At 40.8% G+C, this 25466-nt stretch overlaps 2 protein-coding genes across 2 annotated transcripts; one reads left to right on the top strand and one right to left on the bottom strand.

The window, feature by feature from the left end:
- Positions 1-471: 471 nt before the first annotated feature.
- On the bottom strand, positions 472-17290 carry nup107 (nucleoporin 107). The gene is made up of 27 exons (XM_085375688.1): positions 17232-17290; positions 15877-15959; positions 15039-15134; positions 14851-14945; positions 14323-14458; positions 14136-14239; positions 13937-14052; positions 13810-13858; positions 13607-13678; positions 10987-11075; positions 10827-10902; positions 10629-10742; positions 9957-10047; positions 7394-7473; positions 7230-7289; positions 6964-7109; positions 6839-6887; positions 6666-6735; positions 6466-6581; positions 4572-4761; positions 4388-4494; positions 2665-2767; positions 2403-2563; positions 2187-2312; positions 1953-2066; positions 1674-1841; positions 472-673 (listed from the first exon to the last, which is right to left on the bottom strand). The coding sequence occupies exons 1-27, from the start codon at positions 17237-17239 to the stop codon at positions 566-568; spliced, it is 2727 nt and encodes a 908-aa protein (XP_085231814.1). The 5' UTR covers positions 17240-17290; the 3' UTR covers positions 472-565.
- Positions 17291-18367: 1077 nt separating this feature from the next.
- Positions 18368-24179, top strand: slc35e3 (solute carrier family 35 member E3). The gene is made up of 8 exons (XM_085376199.1): positions 18368-18553; positions 19857-20317; positions 20453-20563; positions 20645-20704; positions 22166-22264; positions 22599-22681; positions 23615-23699; positions 23786-24179. The coding sequence occupies exons 2-8, from the start codon at positions 19925-19927 to the stop codon at positions 23885-23887; spliced, it is 933 nt and encodes a 310-aa protein (XP_085232325.1). The 5' UTR covers positions 18368-18553; positions 19857-19924; the 3' UTR covers positions 23888-24179.
- The last annotated feature ends 1287 nt before the right edge of the window (positions 24180-25466 follow it).

A 25466-nucleotide genomic window follows, 5' to 3' on the forward strand; every position in this document is an offset into this window, starting at 1 on the left:
CCATAAAATTCCTGTTTATGTAAAAAAAATTAAAAAAAAAAAAAAAAAAAAAAATACAAGAATAAATTATTAATTTCAAAATAAAGGCCAGTCTACATTAGCAGGACATGTTAAAAGATCAGTAAATTGCTAATTTGTTTTTATGAAATTATTTTACCTCAAAATTATACATATGATCGTGCTTTATTAATTTCTTTGACATGACCCAGAGCTGTGGGAAGTGTGGGGTGAAGTGGAGGCTGTAAAAGTATTCATGTTACAATCAAGTCATATTTTTGAGGTTGATGTATATTTTACCCCAGTAGCACATGGTTTGGAAATATTTCTAACATAAATAACTGTATAGTTTTTAAATAAAGAATTTGTTTATATGTACATATATTAATTTTAAAACCCAAATTGGCACCTGTGGCAGCTCTCGTGTACTACTGCTTCTAATTAAAATACACAAGGCACTACAGGAAACAGGCTTTTATTTTTTTTATTTTGCAAAAAACAGACAATCGAAAAACAAAACAAAAATCAGCAGCGCTTTAAACACTGCTATGTGTGTGTGTTTCTTCGTTCATGGCTGCAGTTCGTAGCCCAGCGGGTCGACTCCTCGGTCCAACAGAGCGAGAGACGACTCCCTCAGTTTCTGCAGAAACCTCCTCAGCTCCTCCTTAGAAAACACCTGAGAGCAAGCAAAGAGGAACAAAGAGTTAAAACAAAGAAACAGAAACCAGGAATTTCTACAAACTTGAGTTTCACGTTCCAGTACAGCTGATGTGAATATGATCTATCAACTCCGAGTATGTTCACCCCAAGTTAAGTCTGTCCGTAAGTAGGGAAAGAAAATCTTCATCATAAATGGACCTCCAATACCACGATTCACCATGGCAACGGGTCGTTTTAGAGGAATATTGAATATTACCCCATATTTACCCCACTTTAATTTTCATCAGCTGAAGATGGAATCCTAATTTTATTTTTGATTTTAAATGTAAATAATCAGCTGTAACCCAAGAGGGACAAAACTAAATAAATACAAGTAAGAATACTGGCACACTCCGGTAAATGCGCCTTAGGCATAAATTTGTAAATCCCACATTGCCTCGTTTTCCAGTTAGTCAGCTGTGAGACATTTTTCCATCACTGACTAAGTACAACACGATCAATGACTGATCATTGAGATCACTGATCAGTGTGATCTGTAGCTTTGCACAGATCTGTTTGTTTCTCAGTCATGTAAATATTTTAGAGGCACAGACAATCTGAAAGCGGCATCACTGTCCAATAATGTCTCTGTCCACATATACTGACGAATGATTATAAAAGTGTGCATGTTAAACACATCTCCATGGGATTCCAGTGCTTGTAAAATCATCTGATGGCCTTGTTCTGGGCTTGGACAGCGACTTCATGAATGAGAAAATAAAACTGAGTGTCAGTCAGGCGGTTCAGGTGTAGCAGGAGGGGTGGAGTCAGAGAAAAAGATCCTGCTGAAGAAAACCTGTCTGCTCCCATGGTAATTGACTCAGAGTTGAAGTCAACTCTCTTTCTGGAACAAAAAAAAGTTTCCTTTCAACTCAGGATTAACAAACTCAGTTGATAGCTAAACCTGCTTCCTGGAGTAATACCCTGACAAAGAAAACATAAGTTAACAGTCGGAAGTTCATGCAGGCTTCAGTTACCTGGTAGAGGCAGTGCTGGTCAGACGAGATGATGTCAGCGAGCCGCAGCGCCTCCTGGTGTCTCGAGGAGCTCTGCAGCACGCTGAGCAGCAGCAAGCTAAGGCGTGGAAGACACAGAGAGCGCAAAGCTGCCATTTGGTGGCTGCGCTCTGAGTCTGGCTCCGAATCCTGAAAACACAACCAACCAAATATTAAATTACCACATGGTCATGTTATGAATGTAGCTGATGCTCCTCAATTAATCTTTTAGAGTTTGTGTGTGGTGATTTAAGCAGTAACCTGTCTGTTGTCGACCATCCAGCCTCCGTCCACGAACAGCAGAACATTGTAGATTCTCTCTTTCACATCTTCCGTCAAAGCATCCAGACGGCAGGACCAGGCAGACAGTGAGGCCTGAAAAACCAGACAATGCACATGTGGAACATCTGCAGTGGTAAAGTTTTTATTTTTAAACACTGATGCCATAACTAAATTTAAAAAAAAAAAAAAAAAAAAAAAAAAAAAAAAAAATACCTGGTACTCCTTTTCCCTCATCTCATTGGCTACCCTCTCAGTGAATTTGGCCTCGGGTGCCGGTGCCGGCTTCTGTGGGGCTGAACTGCTGTGTCTGAACCAGTCAGTGAACGCCTCGTGGGCCTCCTGCAGGACCATCAAAGCACACATTCAGTCCAATACATCTCAGTGAACTGGGTTATAAAAACAACATGAAGAGAGGTGTTGCTAACAGACCAGATAGGCTCTGATGCACAGGTGCTCTCTGATGGCATTCTCGTCCTCAGCAGGAAGCGGCGTGGTCTGACTGATTCCTGACCACTGGGAGCAGATCTCCCTCATCGAGTCTTCCGGGACTTTAGAGAACACCGCCTTGGCTGCGTCATGTTTCTGCAGAGCTAAGGCACGACAGACGAAGGAAGTCAGCTGACCACTAAATCGCAATTTAATTGGAACAAACAAAACCATCAATAAATAAACAGCTAAAAGAAAAAAGTACCCAAAAAATTCCTCATGATGGCATTTGACTGCTTCAGGGACTCAGCTCGGTGGGCAGGGTCATACAGGAGCCAATCAATGACATCAATCTTCCTTTGGTCCTCCTATCAGAGCACAACATCACTGCAGCCATGTTTACATGAACAAAACATCTTCAGCCTGATGAACACTTGGATTAGAAGATCACTGTTCATATGGACCCTAAATTAACTGGTCTGATCAAGACGTGCTTGAACAGAAAACATCATTCAGACTCGTCAAACGGAAACAGACGTTGTTGCAGCTGTGTGAATTTCTCCTGTTATCTCTCTGAACTTCATACTATTGTTTCTGCTTGTGTTTGATATAGGCCAGCTCCAAACAAACTGCCATAAAATACATAATCCCTAAAGGGAATTATGTAAGTATTCTATTTCTGAAAAGTGGAGATACGGCGCATCAATGACTCAGCAGACTTGTGTATATGGAATAATATTTATGTCAGAAGTTCGATGCAAGAAAAAAAAAAAAAAAACCTTAGCAAATTAAATAATTTCAAGGGTGCAGGTATTCATCATTGCAGAGTCACTCTCTCGCAGGTAACTTTCTGTGAAAACTCAGTCGAGTCGAGCGGGAAGGATTCAGATCCAAGAGCAGAATTACCTGCAAGAGCGTGAAGCTCTCATAACAGTCAAACCACACACTCTCCAGACATGGTGCGTGATGGCTGCTGAATTTAATTGTGCAAGTGGCCCTAAATATCTTTTCCCGTTTCCACACATTTCACCAACACTGGAACATTCTGCATACCTCTGCTAAATAAGGCAGTTTACCTTTAAGATGTTCCACATATAAAAATTTTATGTCGTTTTTAAAGGTTTAAACCAAAGTTGTGACACATGGCTTAATACGGTGGTTCTTAAACTTTTTGCTAGCCCCCCCCCCCCCCTTTTTTTTTCTTTTTTAAATATACACAAGAAAATCCCCGACACAAGCACATCCTCCAACCACACACATAACAGAAAAACAAACCATCATTATGGTGTAATTACTTTAAGTACAGTTGTTTGTTGATTTTTTTTTTGGTTTTTTACTGTGTAATACTATTCAACACTACTATCAATACATTTTTCAAAAAATGTCTCTGTGCAAAATGGGTTTAAAAACAAACAGCTGTGGGATACTGTTTGTTATTTTAACCGGGGGAACAAATTGTGGCAGGATCAGCCTGATATTATTTGTATCCCACTGTAACTTTCCTGTATAAAGAGATAACATCGCCAAAATTTCATTATAAGAAGTGTTTGTGAACTAAAAATCAAGAATGTGGGATACTGTTTGTCCGTGATTTGGACAGCCCAGTGCATGCTCCTAAAGCAGGGGAAACAAATGCAGGTGCAGGTGAAGCCAAAGGCAAGCTATGCGTCACCATATTTTCTAGTCTTTGGCTTGAAAGGAAGTTGGTTTGGAAACATGTGGCAAAGGTTCGTTCATCTTCTGCTTTGCATTTGTGTGGAAGCCCCATCAAAACCCTGTCCATTATGCTAGCCGTGTCCAAGCATTCTTTTTGTTTTAAATTTATACTGCCCCCCCTATGCAATGGCTCTGCGCTCCCCCTACTTTAGGAAACACTGCCCTAATATATTCCCACACGTGTGCAAAGTTACATTCGTTATAATTTAGACAAATTACTGGAATGACCTCATAAGAGAAATTAAATCCAAAGTGAACACTTTGGTCGTTACCTTCGTAGTTCCCGTCTCCAGCGTCTGGCTATGGTGCGTGAACTCTGTGTCGTCTGTCTCTCTCACAGTCTCCACCACCAGCTTGGTTACGGCAGAAACATCCAGACCTATGCACACACATGGTCAGTTTTCTTTCAGTGATAAAGGGTCTGCTCTTACTGACCTCAGTGTGTGTCTGTCTCACCAGCTTCAATGGCGAGCTGCAGGCAGCGGGGGCGGAGTTCCGGCTGGGTGACGGTCTCCAGGAACGCAGCATATTGAGAGATTGCAAGGTCGGCGGGAAGCTGGCCGACGTAGCTTGCCACAAGGTCTGTCTGCTGATCTTGGATCAGAAGGGAGACGTACGCCTTCACCACATCAATGCACACCTCCTCCTAGAGGCGAGAGGCGGGAACACGACATTTAAAAATGTGAACCCGTAAACAAACTGATTATCCTCGATGTGAACGCCTCATTCACATGAGCTGTTATTGAAGTTCTGCTGCGGCTCCAGATTTGTATCCTGAATTTTTTAGGATTTGGGGAGAGTTTGAGGAATTTGGGGGGTTATAAAAAAACAAAACAAAACAAAACATAAAGCCCATTTGTTGGACTCCACAGTGTTCCTCACACCCAATCAGCTCAATTCTTTACACTCAAAATTCAAAATTTGTATTAAAAAAAAAAAAAAAAAAAAAAAGGCTGGAAACATGGCCAAAAATGAAAAAGTGATTCACTGTTTGCAGTTTTGTTGATTAATTATTTATTCTTTGAGAGTTTGTCAGCTCTGTCTTCTTTACTTTAGGCAAGAAGCTGAAAGATACATTTAAAAGTAGGGCTGCTCAATTAATCGAATTTTAATCACGATTACGATCTGGGCTTTCAACGATCATTAAAAATGACTGAGCCGATTATTAGCCCCTCCCTCATTTATCCGCGACACCTTAAAGGCCGGTCCGTGAAAATATTGTCGGGCATAAACCGGTCCGTGGCGCAAAAAAGGTTGGAGACCGCTGATTAAGAGGACCCGAGGGAAGCTCGGAAAGCTAAGCAGAAGTTATTTGGAGAGGAGAGTGACTGCCATTGGTTGAAAAGAGAGTTTAAAAAAAAAAAAAAAACTTCAGTGGTGTTGCACACTATTTTATATTATTTTTTTAAAGTCATTGTTAACCCTTTAAAGCCGGTCAGAGCAGCACGCTCCGTTTTGCGTAACTATTTTTAAATCCCTGTAGAACCTGAACCGTGTAAGCTAGCGCAATAATTTGTTTTGCATATGAAACCGGAGGAGTTGTACTTACATCTTATGCCATCAGCTTGTCCTCGGTCACGGTTTCGTTCCACATATAGCTTTGCAAAAATTGCATAAAAAGCGCTTGCAGGAACAAAAACATAATATTCCAGAAACACGCTTTGCCGTTCCTATCAGCTGTTCGTAACACTTCCCACAGTGAAATGATGCACATGCTGTTTTCTTTGCAAATTTGCATCATAGGATTGTTTTTTGTTTTTCCTGCAGTATATAAAAATTGCTGTATCTCCAAAATAAAACTATGAAGACACTCAAACTAAATTTCCTGTTGTTGTAAACTATTTTTTGCAACTTTATTGTATTTAAAGTTTTGAGGGATAAACCTCTTAAATTTCTCCAAGTAGAAATATATGTAAACAAAACAAAAGCAATTTTCAATTTTTTTTGTAGTTTATTGCACTTTTTTGCAATTTATGTAATTACTATGGACTTAATGCATACATATTATTAAAATATGGGCTATAACAGTTGTATTGATGTATAGCAACTTGAAATGCTCCCACAAATGGCACTACAGCATGTAAAAAAAATAATATAAGCTCTGGTGGACTTGGTTCTATAGTAGGTCTTAAAGGGTTAAATAAATATCGTCAAATAATCGTGATCTCAATTTCAGTGAAAATAATCGTGATTATCATTTTTGCCATAATCGAGCAGCCCTATTTAAAAGTGAGGTTAAAGTTACATTACATCAGATCCAATCAGCTCTCAGTATCTATAAATTAAATACAGGCTAAAGCGAAAAATTTCTCATAAAATGACCAGTAAGAACCTTTAACGTGAATTTTACCTTTAGTGCCAAACCCAAGGAGCGGAAGAACAGCACAAGGTGAGTCATGAAGCGCAGCAGGTGCGAGGGGAGGGGTTTAGATGCAGTTAGCCAATCGGAAAACTCCTCCAACAGGCCTGAATGAGACACAAACAAAGGGGTCCATGAGAAACTGGAGCTTACATGTTTGATGCGACCCATCGGGTCAGAGCTGGTCTTACCATCCAGGTCCCCCAGGATGACAAACTTCTGGATGACATGATAATGCTCTCTCGTCTCCTCCAGCACCCTCTGCGCACAGAAAAATAAACAAACAAACAAACAAACACTGGTTTACTGTGCTGTGCAATTTCAATATGTCCCACCAATCACATTCAGTTAGAACCGGTTTTACCTTCGACTCAGATGCTTGAAGCTCCTCAAACACTTTCTCCATGGTCCAGCTGCAAGAGGAGGCAGTAGATCAGAGACGAAGCAGTTTTTTTTTATTTATTTTTTTTTATTCTGTGTGTGTCGTACTTGGCCTCCAGGTACTCCCGTGGTAACGTCTCCACCTCATGATGAGCCATACCCGAAGACATGAGATCCTTCTCAACCAGTGAGTCTACCATCACTCGGAAATACGCCCACACGCAGTCCTCCCACGATTCGCACACTGCCAGCAGCTAACACGCAAACACACACACACAGTCAGGTCTGCCATTATCTAAGATTCGACTTACCGTAAACACAGAGGTGACTCTGAGCTGCTGATTTCTGATTAACACAGAAACTGGTTATATTACCGGTTTGAGGTTCCCACTCAGGCTGGCATAGATCGCCCTCTCATATCTGTTTAACTGCTCCTAAAACACACATTTTATTTTGCTTTATTCTTCTCATTTTCAAGCTTGACTGAACACAAGCTCAGCCTTCTTATTTCTCACACATTTGGTAATGCATGACGTACCTCCTCGGCCATTCTCCAGCAGCAGGCCTTCCATATCCCTCTTTGTGGGTTTCCTTCAACTGGCTGCAACTCGATACCACCTGCAGAGAGAAGAGGACAAATAGACAGTCATTCAGAGAAGGATCGTACAGGTATACTTTGTATTTAAAAAGGTGGGAAAAGTCCCAGAAATTCCTTTAATTAGGGTCCTGTTGCGTTTCCTTATTTCTTGTCATAAATGCTGTTACAATGGTGGATGTACATATTAAACATGGATACAGTTAATGATCACTGTGAGCAGCAAGCCCAGGCTTCAGGAATTGTAATTATGGTGGTAGGGCTGGGCCATATTATACCGTTCACGGTAATACCGGTATAATGTTAGGCAACGATAGGAAAATGAAATATCGCGATAGAATGGGAGTAAAACGCGCATGCGCAGTGCCTTTGTTTTCATACGCACATGGCCGATTGTTGAGTGAAACAGATGAACCAGAATTGGTTTGTAAAAACGGTGCAACTTCAGTGATCTGGAACTGGTTTGGTGTTTGTCCGTCAGATACACAACAAAGCACATTTTTTTGCAGAACATGCAAGCGGCCGTTGTCATTGTCATATTTGTCGGACTAAGATGCTCTTAAATCTGGGAGTAATCTGGGTCCTAAACTCCGTATGCTTCAGGTCAAACAACACTGCAGCATCACTTAGAGTTAAAAACTGTCTAAATTCTTTCATCTTTAATAAAACGATCAGCATTGCTGCTTTACCAGGTGTAACTATAAAGTTTAACTTCCAGGCATCCATGAAAACAAAAGTTATTACATTTAACGGAGTTAGAAGTTAGCAGGAAGCTAGCGGAAGTTAGCTCGCTAGTTTCGCTAGTTACCTAAGCATGATATTGCATGTTCTGACTGAGAGATTTCTGAAAAAAATCAAACGTACAGCTCTGCTATCACTTCCAACATAAATGAAGACAGGAAACTAAACAGCAGTGACGTTTGTAGGGTTACTGAAGTTGGGCTAGCTGGTATATAATGATGTGCTACGTGATCGCTAGCAATACAGCTATGTTAGCATAACATAAACAGTGAAGCTGGAGGACGAACACTAACACTTTTCCACTTATAAAAGTTAACGTGAAGGTTCTTCATGGTTAGAGACAAATGCAATCGCATGGCAGGATACTGTAAACGGACCAAACTTCAGTCAGGAGAACAACTGAGATAATCCATCCACAATACGAGGTTAGTCATTAATATACTGCAACAACATGGGAATAGAACAGCTGCCAGAGAATTCAACATTAATGAATCAATGGTACAGAAGTGGAGGAAGCAAGAAGAATGAGTTTAATAAAGTTTGATTTATCTGACTGCTTTGTTTCGCTTAATGTGCCTTATAATCCCGTGCACCTTATGGTCTGAAAAATGCGTACTGCACACTGCAGTTTAATGTTGCAAAGCACCTCTTTTTAACTTCAGTGGATATTATACATGGTTATGCTCAGGATATGTCAGCCCATTTCTACTGGAAATGCCTTTTGGTTAAACTTTCAGCAAGGAATTTGCATTTGCACTGTTACATTTTTATAAAGCTTTAATGTACATAAAAACCAGCTTCTTGTTTAAGTGAAAATAAATGGAAGGTTGTCTTTTTGCGCTAGTAATGTTGTGGAGTTGTATTTTGTCTCGCATCAATTATATCGTCGGTTATATCGTTATCGCAAATTTTCAAATATATATCGTGATAAATATTTTTGGCCATATCGCCCTGCTCTACATGGTGGTTCCTCTTCCTTTCTCCAATTAAAGCAGGTGTGTCAAATTTAAGTTTCTTCAGACCTCCCCAATGGCCATTCACACTACACCAAAGTTATTAAGCAATAGGTAAATAACTAAATGGCATAAAGACAGAAAGATGTTATTTCACCATCTACCACAGATTTTTTTTTTTTTAAAACAACTTGTACACACACACACACACACACACACACACACACACACACACACACAACCTGTCAGCCTCCTAGTAGACACCCCTGTTATCATCAATTTTAAACTCCTAGGTCACCTTGCTCCTCAGTTATCACATTTAGAAGATTTTTAAAAAACTGGACCTTTGACCTTGAAGTCAAGGTCACTGAGATTCAAACCAGTCTGAGATTTTTGGTAGAAGCCCCTATTAATTTGAGCTCTATATCACTTCGTTCTCGAGTTGTTGCACTCACTCAGCAGGGTGATGTCACCACCCCATCAGCCTTTCAGAGCCGAGGGGCAAAAAGGGCTATTTCTGTGAATTACAAGATTTCTGCTTTATGCATACAGGTCAGTCTGGGGAATAAGCTTCCTGAACTTCAAATAGTAATTTTACATTGTTTTTCCTTACAGATTATTCCCAATTAATCTCTGTCATGCTGACAGATTCCGCTCTTTCATACAGCAGCATTTCTGTGTCATTATGTTGAAAAACAGAAAGGCTCAGATTTCTTACAGAATTTCTCTCGTTGCTTTGGATGGCTGAGCACAGATATTTAAACTTAAGTAACATCACTCCTTGTGCTCGTTACTTTGGGGCCAGACAGTACCTGAGGTCATGTTGGGGTCATGGTAGAGTTTCCAGCCTTCCAGAGTTGCTGCTCTCCAGGCCTGACCACAGCGTTTGCACAACCGTTGAGCCTGAAAAAACACAAAGACAAACCGCTGAAGAAATGAACAGCAAATGAAACTTCACAGCATCCACCAGAGACCATCAAAACTTTTCATTATGTGCTCCAAGCTCCTCTCAGCTTTCCTGTCCTTATGGTGCACCTAAGAGATAGGATAATCTTACCTGAGACATCATGGAGGATCTCCCAAAGCACCAGCACGACACCAATAAAGTGCACTATTAAATTATCTGCCTCTGATTACCCTGAAGCCACCGGGCTTTACAGCTTTCCTGGTGGAAATCCTTCAGAGCTTATATATTTTCTGGATCATAGCAGAGAGAAACACAACTAAAAGCTTGACTTGTTTCAGCTTTTAAAGAAAACACTGAGTGTGTTTTGATTTTTTGTTACCCTGACTGAAGAGGCTGGGATGAGAATTAGAGCGTGAACCTGAGACTACGGTTCCCACTCCGGGTAGCAATGAGTTTCAAGACTGGTTTCAGTCTTATATAGCACTAAGTTGAATTTGTCTGGAAGGTGAACTTTAATAAAAACATTCGTTTATTGATGCCCCTCTATCCCCTGCTGTGCGTCTCAATGTCTCTTCACCTCCTCGGTCATCCCCGCTCTAATCAGTGTGAACAGGTTCTTCAGCAGCCGGGCGTCGTCCTCTCTGTCCAGATCAGCCAGGGGGCGCTGCTGCCGGAGGGGGGCATCTGGGTCCTAAACACACAAACGTTATGAACACATTCAGAAACATAGGGGACAAAGAAATTATGTGATTATGTTTGCAGTAACAGGCCTCACCAGCTCAGTGACCAGAGGGACTGTGAAGGTGGTGCCGCTCTTCCTTCTCATCTTCAGTGCGTGGAGAGTATTCTCCCTAAAACACAAATACCCCACCGAAGACTTTAATGCACATAACAATGTGGGCTTTATGCTTTCATAAATAAACAAAGGGGCTCACCAGCACACATTTTTGGCGTAGTATTCGATGTTATCAGAGAAATCTCCAATCTGATCCTTGGCAATGCTCTCCAGCCAATCAACAACCAGCTGCAACACAGCAACCACCAGGGAAACAATTAGCCTTACAATCAGCTCATTAGATCACAGGAAATATAGAGTCCAGATACCATCAAGATCAAAAGACTTTACCAAAATTTCCACGCTTATTCATTCACAAAACCATGACGACACTGACTGTCCGATTAGTGGCATTCAGTCTCTTGACTAGGGCTGGGCGATATATCGAGTTTTTTAAAAAATATCAATATATTTTCATACGAGATACAAGATGTGACAATATCGTTTATATCGATATAGTCTATGTTACGTTATAATTATACTTATGGAGCCGCAGGTTTGCCTCTCTCTCGTCCACTTTTGTCTCTACGCAACGTTACTCGGCCTCGCCTCTCCTTCACTGAACACAACTCCCCCTCCCCCATAGCTTCACCTGCAGGCAATGACAAGATGAAAGCGGAAATAGCGAGTTAACTCGGATCGCCCCGTGCGTGGGGCTGGACGGTGTCAACGTGTTAGCGAGCTAACCGCGCTAACGACATGCAGCCCGGAGGGGCTACACGGCCTAAAATCCATTCATTTTCTCAAAATCGACAGTGCGCCTTATGTATGAATTCTGGTTGTGCTTACTGACCGCGAACCGATTTTATGTGGTACACAGCGCTCAGCAATCTGTCAAAAATGTTTTAATATGACTTTGCTAAGCTACGGAGCTGCACCGCTTGATAGATTGTCGGAGGATTACGGCTACCGAGGAGGAGCCTCGCGGAGTGATACGTACTGTGTGTGTATAAGGACCACAAATGGCACCTGTTCAGAGACGTGGTGCAGCTGTGAAATCTGTCTTTGTTATTACGCTCAGCGTCTATTAGTTTACATTTTGACTGCACAATTGTGAGCTTTTTGTTATGCACAAAAACAAGATTATTTTCCTTTATTTCTGGACCATGATTATTTAATAAATGCTGATAATTTATTTTTGAGTAATTTCTTCATGTACATCTACGCTGTATGTAAATAAAAGTGCCCGTGTGACAGCTGGGACACAGTGTGACTATAAATCTCTTTTTGCTCTTAACTTAAAACTTTAAACTTTAAAAAAAAAAAAATATCGAGATATATATCTTATATCGCCATCCAGCTAAAAAAAATATCGAGATATGAATTTTGGGTCATATCGCCCAGCCCTACTCTTGACGTCACATTTCTGGATCGACTCGGCTCAGCTGGAACACCGGCTGAGTAGGTTACTAAAAAAAAAAAAAAAAAAAACACTACCCAGTACCAGGTAATACCACCTAATGGAAAACCCTAAAAACCAAGATTTGAGCTGAGCCGAGCAGGTACTCGTGGGAAAGGGCTTCTTATGAATTAAAACAAATAAAGTAAACCACAACCACCAATACTAAAGATCCTAAAGACTTGGTGTTGCTACAATGGAAATGTAAGTACACAGCTTTAATTTCATGTGGTACAGGTTCACTTTAGTTTTGTACAGGAGCACAGGATGGTCGGGTTGAGATCAATAAGCTACACAAGTCCCGAGAGTTGAGATAAACTCATTAATGGTGCAGGCCGGATCCAGAAGGACCCAAGTTAACTCACCATTTTCATCTTTGAATGATTTACTGTTAAAAATCTAACAAAAAGACAGAAATCATGTAACCCTATTGCAGCTAATCCATGATTAAATCTGCCCTGTAGAACAGACACAGACGCAGCCCCACCACACTAACACCGGTGAACATCCAGGGAGTGGACATTGACATAGTGGACTCGTATAGGTACCTGGATGTTCATTTGAATAATAAACTAGACTGGAGCCACAACACTGATGCTCTTTACAGGAAGGGTCAGAGCAGACTCTACCTGCTGAGGTCATTTGGAGTCCAGGGAGTGCTTTTAAAGACCTATCACTCTGTGGTGGCATCTGTCATTTTTTAGTTTTGTATATTGGAGCATCAGTTTATCAGCAGCTGAGAGGAAGAGGTTGGATAAACGCATTAAGAAGGCCAGCTCTGTTCTGGGATGCACCTGGACCCAGTGCAGGTAGTGGGAGACAAAAGGACTCTGGCCAAAATAACTTCTGTGATGGACAGAGTCTCCCACCCCGTGCATGTAAATGTTGCTGAACTGCAGATCTCCTTCAGTGACAGACTGCTGCATGCTCAATGCACGAAGGAGCGTTTCCGCAGGTCCTTCCTCCCTGCAGCTCTCAAACTGTACAATCAAAACTGCTCCCAGCAAACAGAGGTTTACATCAGCGCTGTAACTTGCACTATTTTATCAATCGATTCACACTTTAACCAGAGTTTGCCTCTTAATTTCATTTAAATTTATTTAATTTAATAACGGTACAGTACTCTGTTTTTGGTAACCATTGTCCTTGATATAAATTGTGTAGGTTTCTGTTCTGTGTCTTGTTTGTATATGTGTCTTTCTTGCTGCTGTTACACCCAAATTTCCCCTTGTGGGACAATTAAAGGATTATTCTATTCTATTCTAGACAACCTGCAAACCCTCATCACTGTAACTCTTTCTTTTGTGCGTGTGTTAGCTACCTGGCTCTGTCGTATGACGGCATCTCTCTGGAAAAGCTGCTCCACTACAACCTTCTCGCTCTCGCTGGGCACCTACAAACACAAACAGGTAATCATTGCAGCTTCCAGAAGACTCAGATTCCTGCTGTGATTGTGTTGTTTACTGAAGCTAGAGCTCTGTAGTTTTAAAAGAGGCCAAAAACAATCCAGAATACGTTACTCACAACCATGTCTGTCATGAGGTCATCCTCCAGCGCCAACTGGACCCGATCTCTACATGAACACATTTGATTGTTGAAAGTTGAGCAGACAGCCAATTAGTTACAGAAAGTGAATCAGTGAATTAGGTACCTGTAGAGCGAGGTGATGAGCCTCCAGGTGCAGTTCTCCTGCTGCAGCAGCCAACGGACGCCAGCTGTTTTACTATTCTGACCCGCTCTGAGCACCACAGACTGCAGCACATCCACCTTAAGGCATGTGACGGAGGACAAGAGAGCATTTAAAATTAGCACAGCACAGCTTTCACACCACATCAAGCAAACTCGCCTACCTTATCCTGGCAGAGCGCCTGATAATCATCCAGCAGCTCAAACACGGCAGAGGAAGAGTGTTTCAGAAAAGCCCCGAGGAACTCTGGGAAAAGACTGGCAGCGGCTTAAAGGAGCAAAAACCGGAGCGTTAGCGGGAACAACAAGACACCTGCAGAGTAACTGGGCATGCTCAGGTGATTTGCTCACCAGCCTCTCCTGGGTCATCCTCCTTTAGGAGAGCTGAGCTGAGGTTCCCCATATCTTCTCTGAAGAAACTCGTGTTCTCCAGACCCGAAACAGGCGACGTGTACATGCTGTTAGTCCAATCACTGTCGTCCAGATTCTACACACACAGAGCATCATTATGGAGTTGGCAATGAGTTCAACATAAATATGATTGTAAGTAATACATCATTAAGTTCAAGCAGAGTTTGACAAAACTGATACACTGAAGGTCTGGAGTATCTGAGCAAGCTAACTGGTCAGCAGCTGGCCTGTTTGGGTTAGTGACGACAGCATTTCCACCAATCACAACTTAACTACCTAAACAAAACCCACACTAATCAATATGTTTTTTCTGCTGTCTGTATTTTCACATTAAAGAAAGTTTGCGACATCACTGACACAAAGACACCATTCTTTGTGTCATGGAAAACAGTGGAAGTGCAAAGAACTCACGTTTTCATTTATTTAACAAAATATATATACATCAATAGAGAAGTGTGTGTGTCTTACCAGACTGCTGAGTGCGTTTCTGGGCGTGTGTGTGTATCGAGGCGTTCGGCCTCCTGGGGCCAAAATGGATGAAACATCTGGAACTCTGGGAGTAACTGAGACAAACAGATGAATGAGAAGAGAGTGGAGATTTAGTCAAATATAAATGCCTCTGATACCTGTAGAGTGAGAGTGAGTGTGTGTCTTACCCGCCTGTCTGAAGAGTGAAGCAGGTGTGTTCCTGAGCAGGGGCCGGGCTGGTGTCACTGTGGAAATGACAGGGCTGCCGCTACCGGGTGATGGGACTGACAGCAACAGTCAGGAAAACAAGCAGCTTCTACTTTATCAATGAACACTGTAGCAAACAGCTCCACACAACAAAACCCCAGATAAATTAAGCACTTCCAGTCTACTTATGCCACCATATTAAACACAGATGCAGGCGGCAATCAGTCGGTTTATTGCATTAGAAAGGTGAAATTTTAAAAAATCCACTTTTTTTTTAATTTAAAAAAAAAAAACAAAAAAAAAAAACAACGATCAAGAAAGATTGCTGATAATCGTCATCATGATACCCAGAATCTCTTGCTGGGATTTTAGGATTTGTTGCACTTGCTTCATACTACAGATCTTAACCATGACTCAATAATCACAACAATTTCTGCACCATACAATAACACACCAACGGGAGCTCATTTATAATCCAACCCATACACCATGTCCCACCTGGACTGTGTTTATGCATTTGTGTGGAAGCTCCACCAAATGAAGCACTCCAAACCAACCAACATTGATTGAACTAGGTTATAAAGCCCTCCAATTCTGAGACTCCACCATCTAAAATGGACAAGACGGGACAAATCACAGTTTAAATCGTAGGGTTACAGGTTCCTGTTCCCATTTTAGAAAGGTGAATGTACCATAAAGCTTGCAGCTACATTTCCACCTTTCCCCTTTATTAAAAGACCCATCAGCAGCTGCTGGGTTGAGTGGGTTGGTGTAGGGGCTGGACAGGAATCAGGTTAAAGTCTTTCTGCAGCAGGATACAGGCCACTTTCTTCCTCCTCCTGCGGGCAGCAACCGTTACCTCGTCGTCTCGAACCACCGGAGACGGCAGCTCACTCTGAGCCCTGAAGGACAAGATGAAGCACAAGAAAGCACCTTACCTAGAGAATTATAAACATATTAATGTATGTGCAGTTCAGAGGCTTTTACATCACTGAATTTACATCTTTTTTTCTTTCTCTGCTCTCTTTAGGGGTTGCGATATTAGATCATCTCCCTACCCGTCATCCTTTCCCAAAAATTCTCCTCTCCAAGTCCACCTTTACACCATCCGTGAATCTCCAGAGACCATCTTCAACATCCTTTGTCGAATATATGCACCATCCCTCCTCTGCACATGTTCAAACCATCTCAGCCCGAGCTGTCCTTGTATCTAATCCTGTCCATCCTGGTCACTTCAGCTTGACAACCTATTTTTTCAGTGCCACCGTCTCCAAACCATACATTTTGGCAGGTCTCACTAAGATCCTGTAAACCTGCCCTTTCGTGAAGCCATATTGCTTCTTGCTTTTTAATCACCTCACTTCTTAGCTTCAGCATCTCTTTCCCCAGAGCTTCATGGTATGGCTCATCATCTTTATCTCTCTGTAGCTGCCACAGCTCTGGACATCAACCTTGTTCTTGACATTATATGTAAATCTTTAAATTACTAGAAGCAGTCAAAAGAAGACAAAAGACAATTTAATTTTCTAATCACTTGTCAAAGGTTACTGTTAGGTTCAACACAAAAAGCCGTGGCACTTCCCGACGGTTCTCTTTAAAAAACAATTTTAGTCACTGGCTTTAACTGTGCCTAAACTAACAAGAAGCGTCACAGTTCTGTGTGAACCCATGCAATGTAAATAAAACAACTACAGCAAACAATTTTGCCACGATATATATAGCCGAGAGCATATCAAAAGTTAGTACTCATAAAACAACAACATACTGCAATCTTTATAACACTTAACGTAGTTCAGTTATAACCTCGTAAATCTATCTTTACGTAATACTTCCCTAATTGCAGTAGTTCTTCCAAAATACTGGCTGCTAACAGCTCTACTAAACCACTAGTTCTTATTTTATTCACCCTAGAAAGCAGCTCTTGTTACCGACTGTCAACTGTACCAAAACCAGAGCATTTAGCCGGTTAGCATCGCCACTCACTGTGAACGGCAGCATTAGCGCTGTTAGCATTGTTAACGTTAGCTAGCAAAGTTGAAGTCCCTGAATTTAGCACACTCGTGGACTAAATAAAAGGCCAATGGTCTGTAATCACCAGACACATGCCCAACTAACCATACATAAGAGTAAAATGTGTATAACTGCTGAATAACGCTTAAAAATAATGTTTTTACCAGTCCATAGCGGTGAGTTGTCAGTTCCCGCTTCACGAGGTTTAACGGGGCTGCTTCTTCTACATCTTTTCAATTCTCAGCAGACTGCGTCTCTTAATTCACACTGCTGCCCCCACGAGTTGTAATTAGATTGCATCCAGCCTTGTATATGTTTCCACTGTTTTTTTGTAAACTTAAGTATTTTATTAATCATAGAAAAAAATCTAAATCTGATTACGTCCAAATCTATTGAATCACTAAAAGAGAACCTGTCTGATGTAAGCTAAAAGATCTCAAAGCAACACATAATGCCACGATATAAAGAAATGAATAAGAACCAAAGTCACTGACATCGATCAGTGTAGAAAAGGTTACAAAGATATTTCCAAGTCTTTGGGACTCCAGTGAACCACAGTGACATCTATTATCCACAAAACTTGCAACAGTAGTGAAAATTCCCAGGAGTTGTCAACCAAAAAATCTTCCAAGAGCCCATCAATGACTCATCCAGGAGGTCACAAAAGCCCCTGAACAACATCTAAAGAACTGCAGACCTCACCTTCCCCAGTTAAGTTGAGAGTTTATGATTCAACAATAAGAAAACAGCTGGGCAAAAATGGCGAGTTCCAAGGAGAAAACCACAGACCAAAGACAGGCCAAAGGCTAGTCTCATGTTAGCCAAAACACATCTTGATGATCCCAAAGTCCACAGAATGTTTTGGGAAAAATATACTTTTAGAAGGTTTAAGTCCTGTTACACCTCACATAAAACTAACACCACATTTCATAAAAAGACCATCATACTAACAGTCAAACATAGTGGTAGTGTGAATGTCTGGGGCTGCTGCCCTTTAGGTTCTTTGTGTGGCCCAGTCAGTTTGGACTTAAATCAGACTGAGATGCTTTGGCACGGACTTAAACATGCTGGAAAACCCTTCATTGTGGCATTCTGCAAATTCTGCACCCGGCTTAGTTTCTCTATGGAGGGAGACATCTGCCACATAGACCACCTCTGCGCTCCTCTTCCCTCCGGTCCGTTAGCAGCCGCTGTTGCTTGATAGACACAAACGGTAAACGGTGTTAAACTGGGAGGAAGCAGGAACATATTCACTCACTGGGTGTTTTTTTTTTCTTCTCCTGCTGCTAGAAGTCACGGCTGTGTTACGATCTGCGGAAGAGCAGGGAAGACATTCCTCCGGCACAGCAGCGGGGATTTGGGCACTGCAGAGGCCGGGAGAGGAGCTTCGAACGCCGGGGAAGACCGGTACCTCTCCGGGGTTTGTTTGGCGGCAGCAAGGCGAGACGGAGGAGAAGCAGGGAGGCAAATGGAAAGATGACCCGAGGTAAACTTTATTCAGTGCCTGGCAGACAGACAGAGAAGCGGATAAGTCTTTTTTTTTTTTTTTTTTTTTAATATATATACTACGTATCGTTTTAGATGTGAGTGGAGCTGTGAACTTGAGTAGCTCTACCGGTTTCCACCTAATGGTTTTAAGTAAAACATAAAGTAAGACCGAGCATCAGGCAGAACTCCGTTATTTTAACCGTTAACCATTACAAACGGCAAAATGTTCCCTCCGGTAGTCTGAAGGCTTGGAGAGGGCTTAACGATTATTATGCTATTTACGACACTGGATTACAATTTAAGGAACTTTCTTTTGTGTGCTTTCAGTGTATTGGAGTAAAAACACCAATATTAATCTCTAATATTCAGTTAGGTCCATAACTATTTGTTCACTGGGACGCCTAACGTGGCTTAGCCATTATTACCCTAAAAACACAAATAAATCTATGATAGAGAGCAGAAACTTCATAAGTCACCAAGTAAACGCACTGCTCAGCCCAGCAGCACCCAAAGGCCCAAAAGGCCACTACAGATAATAAAAACAACTTTATGACATCTAACCAAGTAAAAGACTTGGGCAAGTGTATCACAGTCAAAGTCTATAACTAAGGGATGACTTCATGAATGGAAATGGAGATGATTTACAACAAGGTGCAAATACTGGTTACTATTAATGCTTATTATTGAAGTGATTGCTTACAGAAACATGAGGATGGATTGCAAAGTGTAAAGGGTTGTACTCGCTCCTCACAATCAGACAAATGACACAAAACTGATCAGATAGCTTCAAAGTGGAAATTCATAATGACCTAAAGAAGGCTGCAAAAGTAAACTAAAATAATAATAATAATGTGATATTCTTCATTGGACAAGTCAGTCACCTGATCTCAAACCAATAAAACAGCCTTTCTGTGACTGAAGACTCAATAAAACAAGCAGCAGCTGACAGGAGCTGAAGTAAAGGCATGGCGGCGCATCTCAAAGTAGTAAATGCAGCATTTGGTGATCACTGACTTTCATCCAAGTACCAAAAATAATCCCTATATTTAAGTTAGTTTGCTCAATTACGTCTGAGACTCAAAAATTGAGGTCTATGTATAAATATGATAATATATTTACCTTCATATAGTTAATTCAGTGCTTTTGTTAAACCTTTTAATGATTTTTTTTATTGTAGTTGTTGGATTCTCAAAATAGAAAAACACTTATCTTGCTTGTAGCTTGTATTGTACCATGAGCGTCTTGACTGTTTGTTTTTTTTAGTTTTAGACTTTCTAACACTCGTATCTCTCTTTGGCCAGTGTGAGCAGCTCAGCTAAGTTCAACAAAGCTCCGTCTGAGTAACTTTAACTCTGAGGCCTCCCAGATCATGGCTGCCAGCTTTTTAGCCAACAGGAGCATTGTTGCTGGCCTGCTGGTCAATCTATTCTCCTCCATCTGTATCGTCTTCATCAACAAATGGATCTACGTACACTATGGCTTCCCCAACATGACCCTGACCCTCGTTCACTTTGTGGTCACCTGGCTGGGACTCTACTTCTGCCAGAAAATGGATGTTTTTGCTCCAAAAAGCCTTCCGATTCGCAGGATCGTGTGGCTGGCTCTGAGCTTCTGCGGGTTCGTGGTATTTACCAACCTTTCCCTACAGAACAATTCGATAGGAACGTACCAGTTGGCTAAAGCAATGACCACTCCCGTCATCATCCTCATCCAGACCACCTACTACAAGAAGACCTTCTCCACCAAGATTAAACTTACACTGGTTAGCAAAGTCCCATCTGCTTGTTAGAGCTGTAGAAACATGCCAATCTGAATGATTCTTACAGGATACTGGGGTTTGGGTCACTTTGGGGTAAGTGAGAAACAATGTCAGCACAATCTGTTCCCCTCTCCTCAGGTACCCATAACATTAGGAGTGATACTGAACTCGTACTATGATGTGCGGTTCAACTTGCTGGGGATTGTGTTCGCGTCTCTTGGAGTTCTGGTGACGTCACTTTACCAAGTGGTGAGTAAATGTATATGCTGACAAAACACTCCACAGAGACTGAAGTAAAGTAATTAACTGTTCTCCACATTTCTCTCTCAGTGGGTGGGGGCAAAGCAACATGAGCTCCAGGTGAACTCCATGCAGCTTTTATACTATCAGGTGAGACCCAGCCTCAAACCAAGTAAGAGATCACTGAATACTCAGTATCTAGAGTTAGATAATCTAATCAGTTTTCCTATGTAATACTGCTTATTATGCGATGGGGGTAGAACTGGACTGCTTACTTTGCTTGCCTTGAGTTGTTGGTCATTATTTATTATTGTTTTGTCTGTGGATTTTATAAGATGTTAGAATTGATTTGGAACTCTATTTTGGAATTTGCAACAAGACTTTTGTACTTGTTGATTTTATTTATTTATTTTGACCAGAGACTTGATTTTAGATTTATTTCCTTTTATTGGGGCCTGAGGTTTGTAGCTTTAGTTTAGGGTCATAATTGGAGACTCGCTGGCTTGTCTCGACTTGGAACCAGACTGAAGATGCAAGGCTTTGGACTTTGTTCCCTTTCATTTGGGATTTGGCCTAAGACTTTCAGATTTAGTCCCAGGACTTCTTTGCATTTTTTTTGGAACTGGAGTTGGAAATTAGATCTTTAATATTTGTTTACTTGCTAATATTTTATTTTGGACTTGTTTCCCTTTTCTTGAAACTTGTAATGCTAATGATTTATTACAGGACTTGTTGATGAACAACTGGGCTTTTGATTTTGGACAGCAAACTGGATAGGGACTTTAGACCCTGGGCTTAATTTTTGTACTATTATTCATTTCATTTGGATTATTTCCTAGGTTTTAATAAGTATATTTCTAGGAATGTTTGGCCTTACATTAAAACTGGAATTGGGACTTGTTATTCTTTTCTTGGGATTCTTAGAGACTTAAAATTTTCATTTTTGATTTGCAGGTTGCTCAATTGTGTCTTGATTTGGATTCATGATATTTTCTTGGACCCACTGGTACAGAATTATGTGGGACTTGTTACGAGTTGTCATCTAGAGTTATGTTGGTACTTTTTGATACTTTCAGATGATTTGGGGCTTTGACGTTGGCCTATGGCTCGTCCTGTAACTTGCTGATATAAATTATTCAGGACCTGTTACCGTCATATAGGGCTTCTTCATAATGACTTGCAAATTGCCTCTAGATCTGCTGATGTTTGGTTTAGAGCTTGTTTGTACCATTCAGTTCCAAATGATGGTATTGGAATTGGACTTGGAATTAAAAAGTACTTTGTCCACTAGATCTTTAGTACCACGTATTTAACATAGTTTTCAAGGTTTTTGTTTAAAAAAAAAAAGACAACTTTAAAATTAATTATTTAAAATGTATTAATTAAAAGATTGTTTGACGATTGTCACCTCACCAACACAGTGTAGACTAGAGCAGTAAAATCAAACGTTAATCAGCTTCAGTGTCTATTAAGCAATGTGTCTTAAAGACACATTACAGGTCAGAGACAGATTAGCTGAGAGCTTTGGAGTAATAGTAGGATGTTATTTATATTTTATACTTGTTATAATGCAATGGCTGTAGATTTTTACTGCACAGACTGTCCTTTTAGGCTCCTCTATCGTCAGCCTTCCTGCTCTGCATCGTTCCACTGTTTGAGCCGCTGACTGGATCCGGAGGAATATTTGGACCCTGGTCTTTGCCTGCTCTGGTCAGACTCAACATGACACACACACTAACACACCATTTAAAAAGACGCACACAACTGCAGCTACATGATCTGCAATTGGATCTAATGTCTGGGACTTTCCAAGTAATAGTCTGCCACATTTTATCAAAGACATTAAAAGCGGGGCATTTATTCTGCCTGTCTGTTCTGCTGATAGTCACATTGGTCAGTTGGTTATTAAATACTGCTATATGTATTAATAGATAGAAGTGTTTAATTTAATACATTGACTCATGTTCCAAGTCTTAGTTTGAGATTTGGAGCAGCTGGTAACAGTGTTTTCCTTTTCTTCTGGCTGCTTTCTTCTTCCTTCTAGATGACTGTGCTGTTCTCGGGCGTGGTGGCTTTCCTGGTCAACCTATCCATCTACTGGATCATTGGAAACACCTCACCTGTTACGTATCCTCAAACACTTGTGGGCCAGAAGAGGTCTTGTAATGTCAGTGGTTGCTTCAGTTTGTCAGTGGTTGCTTCAGTTTGTCGTGGATCTCGTTGGAGTTTACTTTAATAAATAAGTAAACTGAAGTAATTTGTGCAAATATGAGGCTTTCTTTGGACTTCTTGTGTTCCTGATCTCCTTCAGGGGAGACATTGGTTTTCTCTGGCAGCTTTGGGAGCTACATATGTATCAAACTTTCTAGTCTTATTGAAAGGGTTGCAGAACTTCTTAAAATGGTGTTTAAGAAGTTCTTTACAGTGAACCTGTTTATGTCTTGGAAAGATTTAAAACCTCCTTGAGTCAGTTTTCGTGTTTCAGCATCTTGAAGTCTTTGTGAGGAGCTTTTTAGGGATTCAAGAACTCCAAACCAAACACCTCTTTAAGGGTTGAGAACTTTTATATTAAAGGTTTTGTGTCTTCTTGATCATTTCGCTGTTTTTCTTAGGTTTTGAGGACTCACCCAGGTTTTTGGAACTTTTTTTTTTTTTTTAAGAATTTTTTAAGGCGGTTTTAGGTTTCTGGTTTTATTGGTATTTTGTGAGGAGCTGTCTAACCTAATGCTCATCTAAATCAAAAGTAGGCAGTTGATGTAGTTCAGGCATCTAACTAGTGTTTTTAAGGCATGTTGAACATGTTATCCTTCCAGAAAGTCACAAAAGAGAGAAAGGCCTGTACATTTCTCCATTGATTGCGTTCCTTACACCTCTGACCCAGATAAGTGGTAAAAAAAAAAAAAGCAAATTGCAATTAAACATCTTGAAGAGGTCTTCAGAGACTTCTGGAAGAGTTGTGGTCTTTTCAGAATAGTGCTGAGGGGTTTGCCTCAAGGTCCTTCTGGTACAAATATTTCAGATGACATTCATAAATGTTGTTATCCTGATTCTAGTTCACAGCTATAACATGTTTGGTCATTTTAAATTCTGCATCACACTGGTTGGTGGATACCTGCTCTTCCATGACCCACTCTCACTCAACCAGGTGAGTCTTCCTGTGCTGCTCTGATGAGTCAAACCAGGCAGTTTTCAGTTTCCAAACCTTCTACTCTCCTCCCGTCTCTCACTCAGGCGTTGGGGATCCTCTGTACTCTGGCAGGTATCCTGTCCTACACTCACTTCAAGCTGATGGAGCAGGAAGAAGGGAAGAGCCGGCTGGCTCAAAGACCCTAGGCCATCTTTACATGTTGGTCTGCTGCACAGACTCCTGCTATTGGCCATCCACAGTGAGACCGGCTGGAGATACCTCTTTAGATATTTTTACCATTTTTATTACAGGTATTTTTTTAGAAGAGAAGGGATTTCATCGTGGATCGTGTCAGATTTAAACGTATATGGCATGTTAACACTGCTGTTCGTACTACTTCCACTGAGCTTCAGCAGCACTGATCCAAAGTCTTAAAGAAACCTGAAACTCATAACAAAGGCAGCTCCTCAAGTGTTAAATCACTCTCATCACGCAGCTTTAACACAGATGGATGGAGGTGTGGTTTAAACCAACCAATCAAAAGAAGGCTGCAGTTGAGCTCTGTGAAAGATCCTTCAGGACACCAAACCTTCATCTACTGCTGGAGGCTGAAAAAAAATTGCAATTACAGTAATATTAGAAAAATTGCATCATCATCTGCTGTTTTTCTGATTTTTGGTACTCACATTAGCTGTAGAGTTGAAGGACTTCGACATTTATGATAGTCCAGACATGAAGGCAGAAGACATTGATGGGAATCCATCAGCAATCTGCATGGACATGTTTAAACAAGTTTACATAGTGAATACTTCTGTCAGGTCCCACCTGTTATCCATCAACCACTGGAAGAAACCAATTTGATTTGAAGTGAAATTTGAAGGATTTTACTTATTAAATCATCTCAGTGACTTACAGATCATGAACACAGAAACTCAGACACTGTTGGGGCTACAGCAGTTTTCCAAAGAAGAAGTCAGTGGCAGAAGCTTTTCTGTTATCAGCCTTTCTGTATAAGTAATTTCCATAGACTGATGAAAATTAATTTGATTGCAAGTCAAATACCAGTAACTTACAGGTGGTATGAAGTGATAAATGAGGTTCAATATTCAATAATCAGTTACTAAATAACTTCTCCATAAACTTCTAAAATTTGTGGAAGACTTTATAATCAGGCAGAAATGGGTCAAAGTGAACTGGTTTATAAAATGATGGTTTCTTCCATTTCTGAGTCTCTGGCTCCTGTTACTGAGCTGAAAAGTGACTCGTTGCAGTTCTGCAGGACTGAGTTTGCTGTGTAAAATTTTTGTGGATTTTGCAAACGTTATTTGTTTGGCCCTTCAAATCAGACACTGCCCTGAATGATTCATTAATCTGTTGGGGGGTTTTGTTGTTGTTTAGAGTCTGCGATAGGTCTAGTTTTATTTCAGATTTAGCCACATTCATTGCTGATGTAACTTTTTAAAATTAGTATTTTTTTGATAAAATTTTCTTAGCTTGTGTAGCTGTTATTTAGAGACATATTGCATTGTTTGGGGTTTTTTTTCCTGATCCTTTGTCTTGACCCTGTTGATGGTACAGGTGGGATTTTGGGGACGTGGCTCAGCGAAGCATGACGATCTGCTATTGTGGATTACATATCTGGAGAAATATTCAGTTGCTCAAAGAACTGTTGAAATAAAACTTTAATCTTCTGCATCTACAGTGATTTCTTCTTCATGACACTTTGTGATGTACAGCAGCTTCTGAACATGTAGTCCTCAATCTGACATCCTCGTGCTGAGCATG

Source organism: Diplotaxodon limnothrissa, linkage group LG17 (assembly GCF_057381915.1).
Source record: "Diplotaxodon limnothrissa isolate DT_005_m linkage group LG17, D_limnothrissa_male_GT1.1, whole genome shotgun sequence".
Classification (NCBI taxonomy): Eukaryota; Metazoa; Chordata; class Actinopteri; order Cichliformes; family Cichlidae; genus Diplotaxodon; species Diplotaxodon limnothrissa.